Source organism: Diplotaxodon limnothrissa, linkage group LG5 (assembly GCF_057381915.1).
Source record: "Diplotaxodon limnothrissa isolate DT_005_m linkage group LG5, D_limnothrissa_male_GT1.1, whole genome shotgun sequence".
NCBI lineage: Eukaryota > Metazoa > Chordata > Actinopteri > Cichliformes > Cichlidae > Diplotaxodon > Diplotaxodon limnothrissa.
The window spans coordinates 11,174,178-11,184,721 of NC_140600.1; the positions used below are offsets into that span (position 1 = coordinate 11,174,178).

Here is a 10,544-nt window from a genome sequence, read left to right on the forward strand (position 1 = left end):
GACAGGCAACCAGTCGCACTCACAGGCAATTTAGTTACCACTTAACCCATCTCCACTAACTGCATGTCTTTGGAATGTGGGAGGAAGCCGGAGTACCCAGAGAGAACCCACACAAACACGGGGAGAACATGCAAACACACAGAAAGACCCTGGCCTGATGGGGCAATTGAACTCAGGTGGTGTTGCCATTTCAGTGGCGTAAGAGACAGAACGAGAAAACACACAAAGCCAATGAGTTACCTGTAATGTTTTAATCATTTTTCAATCTACAATGAGCTTAAAACATGATCAAAAGGCTATGACAAAAAAGGTAAAACAGGAATAAAATGTTGACTTTACAGCTACTTACATCAACTTTTCTATAAGAGTGGAACAGAGTGGAGTAAAATGAACTGAATTCACATTAAATGTTACAATACTCAATCATTACACAATTAAAAACCTGCCTAAAATTGTAACAGTTTGGTGAAGTTTTTTTTCCTTTTTGGCAAAAGTTGATATCCCTCACACACACACACACACACGCTCTCCATTTTCTGACTTTATACATTATCATAGCATCTTCAAGTAACAGATATGGGAGGTTTTTTGGAACAATTGTTTAAATTAAGTTAAAAATCAGATGTAGACAGGGCTATGCAGCGAGAGAGTCCGAGGGTGCTAGCAACAAAAGGATAAAATTGATTGGTTCACATTTACAATGAGAAAAAAAAAAAAAAAAGTCCCTGATAGAAGCTGTAAAACAAAATATTCACATTCTGCTTGTTTAAGTAAATATTGACATGGTTGCAGTATTTTCCCCTTTGCCTGCCCAGACATCCCCTTCCATGCTCAACAATTCAACATAGTCCAGTTTAAAATATTCACCCAAACAGACAGCTTCTACGGTTGAGCCCTAACACACACAAGCACGCGCACGCACACACGCAAACACACATTTTCATTTCCTCAAAAGGCGCGTGGGTGTAGTTAAGGAATTCATTCAATTTTTTTTACTTTGTCTATCAAAATATAGAATTCATTAATAATACATGGGATGGCTAAAATACAAAGTGAGTGAACAAAGAAAATAAAATGATACAAAGCATTGTTTTTGCTTGATACAGTAGCTAAAAGGACCACAGAGTTCAAAGTTCAGGCATTGTCAGGTTTTTGTCCCAGAGTGTGGACAATCACAGAAGGTAAAAGGGTCTTTAAATTACAAGTAATAAGCCTTGAATCCTAGTCGTGGGTAAAGTTCAGTCTTGTTGCCCGATCTCAGATCAGATGTTTAGATTATCCACAACTCCCCCCTAACCCTTCATAATGGCCTCACATCATTTCATCTTGTCGCCCTTTTTGTTTTTCGCTCAAAAGTTCTGAAATTCCTTGTCAGGTCTGGCCACGGAGCAAAATTCAGTAAAGCTAAAAAACAAGTATCCAATTTTTTTTTTTTTTGGAAAAAAAAAAAAAAAAAAAAAAGTATCATAGTTAAAACCACAAACTAAAATTCATAGTCGTCTTCTGCCATGTCAATGGCCCAGGCAAACTTCTCACGCTGGGTTTTGTTGTAGATCTTTTCCACGGGAATGCCCCACTTCTTACACCTACACCACAATGTCATAAAATAAAGGACAGGTTTTATTGCAGTAGTGCTTTTCATACTACATGTTACTACAAAAAGTAACAGGACACCTCTTAAATTGGAGTTGGTGCCTTGTCAGTGACCTTTGACCACCAAAATTAATTTGTTCATTTAGTACCTTTACTTTGTGACCATAAGGTAGAAAATTTAATAATCTCTTACCAAGCCACAGAAATGCGAGGATCCAGATAGTTGAGTTTGGAAGTACCGAGTGCAATCTGTTTATTCTCTTCTCGATCAGTTGCCTGCACTTCCAGCTTCATCAGTTGCTCTTCTATCCTCTGTACCGCTTTCTTCTTGCTCTCCACTGCCCTACAGAGAAAGCAGACAATGCAATACAAGCATGTAAACAAGATTCACAACAAGAGGGGAGAGAAAGAAAAAAAAAACAAAAACAACACTTTATTAAAACCTCTGACTACTTACTTTTTGGATTTTTCATCTTTTCGTACTTTGGCGTCTGCCTTGGCGCTCTTCAGTTCTCTCTTGGCATCAGCAAGCTGGTCCCTTTTAGCGTCAATCTAAGGATGACAGTAATCATTTCAGATGAGTTTGATCAATTTTATTTTTGATCAACTGGACCTTTTTATATTTTGGAGATTACATTTTACTGTCTAGACACTTCCATGCTCAGATTGTTTTTAACTTGAGACTATAGTTTAGTGTACCCCTACAGGGTGGCCAAAAATCAGAAGAAACATGATTCACATGGTGTAGCTCCGTCAGCTGGCTAGTGGCTATAAATCCCAAGGAAGCAAATGCCTAATGAAAAACTGTACTATAACCCCAAGTTGTACTGTGAATACTGCAATATCATTTAGAGGTCCCCCCCTAAATTAGCAGGGATGACACCCAAAGTGCCTGAGTCAGGGAGTTTGAGTGCTCTGCATGGCACAACAGGAGAGCACTGCTTGATAGACACATCTCCAAGCATGGGTAAATCTGTCATGCATAAAAATAAAAGAACACAGCTGTAGGGATTTTTAAAAGTCAATTTAGATGACGGACAAAGTTAATTTTTTTTGTCTTCAAGTTGGAAAGAGAGGAGACAAAACTCATGGAACAATGTTCTGCAGTGCATGTTGGTCAGGCGGTCTTTAATTATTGTTTACAAAAACGCTTCAACCTTGTCAGCAAAGCCATTTAGTAAGTCATCTAATCCAAATGTGCCCACATGCTTGCCTTTTTGTTTAGGAGATAAACTACATAATTGCTTTAGTATGTGTGCACAAGGCCCTCACTACCCAGTTCCACCTTTTTGGTTCTGTAATCGTGTTAACATATTTCCTCAATACTCTGCATTTGAATGACTTCAGAGTTTTGATTTCTATGTAAAGTGGTGTGAAACTCCTCTTATGTTAGCAGCATTGTTGGTTGAGTTTAGAGTGAAAAGTCAAAAAACAAATATAAAAACTAAACTAAACAGAGCAATCTCCACACCAGGACTGGCAAAAGGAAACAAAATAAATAAAATAATAATTTTAAAAAAAGGACCATTTTCAGTTCACTGGAGTATGAAAAAAGTTTTTACCTTTGACTGCAAGTTCTGCATAGACTTCTCAAATGTCTTCGGTGGAGCCCTCTGATGGTTACACAGAATGGCCACTGCCCTGTTGGCCCTGTTATAGGACAGGATTTTGGCCGGAATGTTCTCCTCCGCTAAGATTATGAACAAAATAAATAAATAAAGTTATCACCACCCTGTTAGCTATACAACAGCAGACAAACCTACATAAAAAGCTTGCCAATAACAACAAAACCAGAACACAGTTTGCCGTCTCCCCTTGTTATTTCTACACAATTTACGTGGAAACACACCAGTCGTGAGCTCCTTCAGCTGCTGCTGCAGGGTGATAGAGGCGTTGTATGTACGGAAAACTTTGGCTGTCAGACCATCCATCAGCTCCTGAAGGTGCTTGTTCAGGATTGATGTCTGAGGAAGACATGGAATTAAGAAACCAAGTTTTAAAAAGGCAGATGGCGGTGCTATGAAAGTCATTTCAAATAAGGATTTATGTTGTGAATTCTCAAGTCATAAATTAAAGGGGATTTGTTTTTTTTAACTGGGTATATTTTACTTACATTCAGCCGATCAAATAGGTCATCATCAGGCTCTTTGTTCTCCATAAACAACTGTAGATTCTTAAATACCTGGAAAAGGCAAATCACACATAAATAAAGAAGCAGAGTTTACACAAAAGTACTGCATTTCAGTAAGAATGGTGCTCACCCTCTTCTCCACAGGGACTCTGTTGTAGTAGCGGATCGAGTCTTTACCCAGGAAATCAAACTCAACTACGTACTCTTGACCCTCGTTCTCTGGATAGAGTTTGATGTGTTCAACTCTCAGTGAGCAGCAGCCCACAGTGTCTGCAGTCTCTCCTTCTTCCTTCTCATTACCCGCTCTCAGAGCCAGCTAGTGTACACCAGACAAAGACAGTACCTTAAATGAGGTAGTGTTCAAGAACGCACCAACCCTCACATGCAATGTGAAGTCATTACACCATAAAACCTTCAAAATGCACCCACTCGATAATGCAAATAGCAGTAACAGGACCTCACCTTATCAATGAAATAGAGAGCCACAGCCCTCTGTCTGATCCTCATCTCCTTGGACTTCCAGTCTTCGCGGTACTGGGCTCTGATGCGGTCCACACATTTCTTCAGTCGACGTGCCGTTTCATACTTCTGCCAATCCTTCTCTCCCTGCAGGCAAAAAGATGAGACAGGAGTAACAAATTAGGCAAAGGTCTACATAAACAAGCATGCCCAATTTGATTTATGTGACAGCCAATTAAATTAGGTTTTTCCACAGGACAGGAGTATGTTGTGTCACTTTTTAAAAAAAATAAATAAAATAATAAAATCTGCTCTTGAAAGGTCTCAATTTTTACATTCCAGTGGAGCAAGCAACACAAAAAAGTCAGGAAAGTTTTAAGGAGACCACTGGACCATACAGCATCATTTCAACTTTGACTGGAGACAAAAAAAGTCGTTGTGCATGTGCCAGCTATGGTGCCTACCTTGATTCGAGAGCTCGGGTTCAGCATAATGTACTTGATGGAGCCTTGAATGTTTTCTGTCCACGACACCAGCCAAGTCACCTTATTGTCATGACGAACTTCTTTCCATTTGGTGCCGGGAGGAGGCTCAGGAACCTTGGAATCCCTATTATGGAACAGTGAATATTTAGTTATCACATTCTGCATTAAAAGCTGGTAATCAGCACGAGGAGAAAATAAAACTACTTTACACACTTGCTGCAGTTGATGATAATGTCTTGGGGCCTGATTCGGCGTTTGAGCATCCCCATTTTAGGATGGTCTCCACGACCACGAAACAGGCCTGGGGGCTCAATGCGGAAGTTAGCAATACGTTCCTTGTGGTCGTCCATGATGCAAAAGCCATATTGCTGCAAGATGCGTTCATTCTCTTCCTTTATTTTCTACAAAAGGCATAAAAATTAAAAAAATTAAAAAATAAATAAAAAAGCTTCATTTTGCAGAGGTCCTTTAGGTACTCACTGTTCACTGGAACCATTTAAGTGCCAATTTTAATCAAATCACAGCAGCCTAACATTATGAATTTCTTCCTGACTAACTGATCAAGTTTCACAAGATGTGTGATATCAGTGGGGAAATACAGAATTAAAGCCAAGGAGAACTGAAACACACTTTTGTTATTAGGTACATGACATCCAGCATGGCAGAAAACTCTAGAGCCCTCTACAGGAATCAATGAATGTAAGGGTTTAAGGTTAATATGCTGTGTGCCCCACTACACGTAGGCAGCAGCTTACTTGTTTTTCCTCCTTAGACATGGCTTTCCTTGCTTCAGATTGTGCCTTGAAGTAGTTGCTCATTTCACCGAAGTCACACTTTTTCAGGTCTGTGAGCTTAGCCCTTTCTTCTGAAGTCATTTCCTGTGTCCAGAAAATTTTGAAAAAAACTAAAGTAAATCAAAGAACAGATTTTTTGATATATATATTTTTTTATTTTATTGACAGGAGCAGAGATTTTAGGCTTACCTTCCTCCAATCTTTAAAGAAATTTTTACGGAAGATATCCTTGGTGGTATATTCATGATCCAGCATTTTGGCAAAGAAGGTCGCTACCTCCTCCGCTTCTGGGCTGAGCTTCATATGTTTACCTGAAATGTAAAAGTCAGACATTTATAATCACCTCAGAGTCCTTCACTAGCGTACAAGATGAACTGTGCAAAGCCTTACCATCATAGTAAAATTTGACATGGCTAGGAAGAGGTTCATACGCTGGTGCAAACACTGGCCCTTTGTGTTCAAGGAACTTCCATTTGACACCATCTGTGTATCTCTCCTCTTCCCACCTAGAATCAAGCAAATAAATCATTTTTACATAATGACAGTGAAAATAACAAAAACAAAAAACCAGCAACAATACATCCAGCTGTCCTGTCACCACACTGATAAGCATGTATGATTGGTACAGCTGGCTAACCCAATTAACTCACCATTTCCACTTCTCCTCAGGCTCTTTCTTTGCTTTCTTTTTTCCATCGGTTACTTCTTTTTTGTGTTTTGTTTTTTTGGACTTAATGTCCTGGGAAAAGGAAGTGAAAGTATTTAGTTCTTTCTGACAACGTAGGGATTAACATTTAACACAAAAGATATGGCAGCAAAACAATTCTGCCTTCTACTAAAGTCTCTTACTTACCTCGTCTTGTTTCCTTTTCTTGGCCTTCTTGTCATTTTCAGTTTTTATTTTTTTAGGTTTGAATTCAGCGCTGAAACAAAAACACTCTTTGTTATCAGGCCTCAGCGATACAACTTTACTTGCATGGATGACTACAGATGCTCTAACCTAGTGAAACAGACTACAGTCTATGAACAGAGAACTTACTCGTTATCATCATCATCTCGTTCTCTTTTTAGAGACCTCTCGTGTTTTGGAGAGTGGTAAAAATCATCCTCAGGCTCAGACTTCATATACGGTGGGCTGCCAAAGAAAACGCATTAAAAACAGAAGTTAGATAGCTTCATATGAATGCTGCATCCTGACAGCACTTAAGAGCAAAGTATAGTGCTGACATACCTGGCAAAGCCATTCTCCTTTTCCTTTTTTATTTTCTCATCAAAGGACTTCATCTGAAATGTTTACACAATGGCAGTAAGACAGAAGAGCCTGAAGTGCAAATGACAACTATGCCCACATACACGCAAAATTATAAACTCATACTTCCATTATAAAACCTCTCTACAGGGTTCAAAACTAATCTGAGAGCACCAAATCTAAGTAGATAAACACTGATATCAAGAGCAGTTTGACAATACAATACATTATTATTTTAAGTAGACAACCCCATTAAGACTGTGCAATATGAAATATACCATAATGACGTTATGTCAGTTATACTGCAAACCAGTCCCTGCCACAGACACAAACCTCTTCTTACAAACCTATGCAAGAATCCCGTGAAAGAATATGGAAAGAGTTTACGAATGAGAAGCAAAAGGAGTTTAAGTGCTCAAGCTAGAGCAAAGTCTAATGTTAGAACAGGCTTTCGCATTGGATGCCATAGAAAGACTCATGAAGATAACAGCATCCATTACAACATATCTATAGGGTTTTGTGACTTTAAAGCACTCTATTTAAGGTACACGACGCCCCGCTGAAAACACTTCACCTAAGTTGAACTGCCTCATTTATATTACGAGTGTCGAGCCAAAGTAGTGGAGGAAATCCACAACGTAGCATACTACGCTGCAACAGCAGATGTATGGACGACTTGAACAACGTATCCCTGCACGAGCTCAATGGTGCACTTCAGAGACTGGACACTCAGCATCCAGCAGTAAGGATAGCTGGAAACATCAGGAAAGCTCTGGGGAAACCTTGGGACTGTGTGGGGGTCATCTAGCATTTATCATTATGGATGTCGCCACACAAGTCCAATATGTTTTTAGTTTTTGAATTTAAATATTAAAGAGCAACAGCACTCTTTCCATATAGTGATTGTGATTTTGTTAGTGGGATAAGAAATGACTAACAGGAAATGAAATTCTGGTCATATCACACAGCTCTCCCCCTCCCATTTATCACATCTTTAAAAAAAACAAAAAAAAAACAACTATTTTAATCCATAATACCAGTGTATGATTTAGACAACATAATTGCCTAATGTAGCATCACTAAAATTAATTTGTAAATGTTACAATCATGTAGTTCCTTGGCAAGTCACCTTCTCTTCTTTCCTCTTCTCCTTGTGCTTTTCCTTATACTTGTCTGTGCTGCCATCTTTGTGCTTCATCTTTTCCTTCTCCTTATCTCGGTGCTTTTTATCAGAGGAATCCTTGTGATCACTATAGTGTTAGAAATTCACAACTTAATTTAACCTCATTCAGTTTCCACTATTTAAAGCAATCAAGCATGTCTAGCGAAGCACAAACACACACTATACCTGTTTCCATATTTTGATTTCTCCCGCTCCTTATCCTTCTTGTGGTCCTTATGTTTGTGTTCCTTCTCTTTATATTTGTCTTTATGCTTGTGAGAGTCTGAAAATAAAAACTGTATTAAATTTCAAAATAAACAAGACAATGATACAATGACGCACTGAATTAAAAACAACCGTCTGCTCACACTGAGGACTAATATGCAAACATGTGAAAGTGTGTTTTAATGCATAAGTAGCAAAAACAGAGTCCTCTCAAGCAGCCAAGATTGATAATGTCCAGAAAACTAGTCTTAAATGACAACTTTAACAGTCCACCTGTGTCTATTCTCTTAGTAGAAACAAATTACTCAGTACAAAAAGGTCTGTCCCAAATGAATGTCATGCAGGCTGCAAATAGATAATGTATTACACAGCAGCACAGCACCTCCTACTGCCACTATAAGCCGCATGCTTTGGACAATATGAAGCAACTAGCATGTTAAAACATGCAAGAGAACCAAATAGCCTTTTGAGTTTCTTTAATGTGCAAGCCAAGACTGGAACGTAATCCTAAAAGAGAGAGTTCTCAAAATTAAAGAGCTAACACCCCAACATTGTCATTAACAAATGCCAAATTAAATCTGGTTCTTTTACAGAAACTGTCCTTAGGTCTAAGGCAAAAGGAGATCTGAGAGCTTCTAGCCCATCTAACCAATGTGAATGTCTACATTTCCTAGAGTACAAGACAAAAATGGCACACATGTACCAATCATGAGAAGTTTAATCAGCGACCAAGCCCGTCTCAGAACAGATTCAGATCTTGCTCATTTAGTTCCTTTTAATTCGGATGTCTTTGTTCAGCCATTAATCCAAAGATGAGTTTTATTCTACTCCGATTTATGCCAGACTGCTTAGTGAAATTAAAAGCACTGTTACTAATAAACTACAAAGTTGTGCCAATTTAGCCAAGCCTGAAAGTAAAGACCGTGTTAGCTAAGGGTCTGCAAGTACCACAGACAAATGTTGCCCTGGTGCAGAGTAATCAGAAGTGGAGTTGTGTCATAGCTAGGGGTGGGCCATGTCATATCACTCACAATAATACAGCTGAATTGGGGGGGAGGGGGCGGGTTGCCTCAGAGAAGAAGAAAAAATTAAAAAAAAAAAAAAAAAGTGTCAATTTCATGGCATAACCATGTCACCCGATTACACTTAAGTGGGTCAAGAAGCACAAACTTATTAAAGTTGTGAAGGTGAATGCCGCATTACTGCTGAAGGTTTAGTTCCCAAAAAGAGCAGCTACTTCATTGGTGTGGAATATTTTGGATACAAATGAACAGATACAGAACAGACCACGATAGCATGCAAGGAGCGCAAGAAGTCAGTAATATAGAAATACGGGAAATATCTAACTTATTTCACCATCTCAAGCATCAGCACCCGAGTCTGTACCAGGAGTGTTTGAAAGCCAAGGAGGAAAGCTCTGCAGCTAATGCTACAAAACTAAAACAAAGTGAGCTAGTTCATCATGGAATCGCCGAGTCTCGCCAGTTGTACTCCATATGACAAGAAAGAAAAGCAAACGCAGGAACGATGTCACCATTTGTTTGGCGAAAGACATGATGCCAATCCAAACGCTGGAAAAGGGAAGACTTCATGCAGCTTATGAAGAAGCTAGACTTGTGATACACACTCCGAAAAGGACATTTTTCCAAGACTGCACTCCCAAACATTTAAAGATTGTATTTTTTGTAAACTGCACTGTAGATTTTATTTTGTTATACCATTTGCTTTAAACAGACCTTTTCCACTCAAAGAACAGAGGGAGAATTTACTTTTAGTCTTTAAAACTGAAAGTTAATAATTAAAGTTATTGTACTAAAAGTTAACAGTTTAATATTTTAAGCTTATACAATATTTCAAGGCAATTTGTTATGTTTATGCTGCCAAATGAATAACAATTTTTTTCTGTACTTTGTCATACTGTCAAAACACAGTGACATATCACGATATTATGTTTGGACTATATCCCCCCCATCCCTAAACACAGCAGTATAAATGCCACTTGTAAAGAAATCAACCTTAATAATTTTATAGCTTATGAACTTAAAACAGTGCATAGAATGTAATAGAAATATAGCACTTTATTGTCATTGTACATGTACAACAAAATTGTGGGAATCCTTTTACCAGCCACAATTGAACAAAAACTAATTAACTTACAACATTTTTTTAAAAAGTGTTTTTTCCCCCCAGTTACCAGTAAATTATGGTTAATATTCTGATTTCACACACGTGATTGTAGCATTTAAAAAAAAAAAAAAAGTCCTAAGCTCACTTTAAACTTTGAGACGTTAAGTCCATGTAATATTCAATACTCAAAGTTGCACTGTGATGGGTAATGAAGAGCTTCTAACTTGATTTTGAAACGTGAGTGGACCTAAAAATGATCCACTCTTTACCATAATGTGGGAAAGTAAAGTCCCAGTAGCGACAAAAATAAGCGCTTTTA

General features: G+C 38.3%; 1 protein-coding gene across 1 annotated transcript in view; it reads right to left on the reverse strand.

The window, feature by feature from the left end:
* Positions 1-1,441: 1,441 nt before the first annotated feature.
* top1a (DNA topoisomerase Ia) overlaps positions 1,442-10,544 on the reverse strand; it is a 10,212-nt gene continuing 1,109 nt past the window's right edge. The window contains exons 3-21 of the mRNA XM_085353821.1: positions 8,060-8,156; positions 7,841-7,961; positions 6,694-6,746; positions 6,502-6,597; positions 6,316-6,385; positions 6,113-6,201; positions 5,853-5,968; positions 5,652-5,773; positions 5,424-5,546; positions 4,882-5,069; positions 4,648-4,792; positions 4,187-4,330; positions 3,855-4,040; positions 3,707-3,775; positions 3,443-3,557; positions 3,156-3,283; positions 2,051-2,145; positions 1,787-1,936; positions 1,442-1,586 (exon numbers count right to left, since the gene is read on the reverse strand). Coding sequence (XP_085209947.1) covers positions 1,484-1,586; positions 1,787-1,936; positions 2,051-2,145; positions 3,156-3,283; positions 3,443-3,557; positions 3,707-3,775; positions 3,855-4,040; positions 4,187-4,330; positions 4,648-4,792; positions 4,882-5,069; positions 5,424-5,546; positions 5,652-5,773; positions 5,853-5,968; positions 6,113-6,201; positions 6,316-6,385; positions 6,502-6,597; positions 6,694-6,746; positions 7,841-7,961; positions 8,060-8,156 — 2,210 coding nt within the window. The 3' untranslated portion in view covers positions 1,442-1,483. The remainder of the gene's footprint in view (positions 1,587-1,786; positions 1,937-2,050; positions 2,146-3,155; positions 3,284-3,442; positions 3,558-3,706; positions 3,776-3,854; positions 4,041-4,186; positions 4,331-4,647; positions 4,793-4,881; positions 5,070-5,423; positions 5,547-5,651; positions 5,774-5,852; positions 5,969-6,112; positions 6,202-6,315; positions 6,386-6,501; positions 6,598-6,693; positions 6,747-7,840; positions 7,962-8,059; positions 8,157-10,544) is intronic.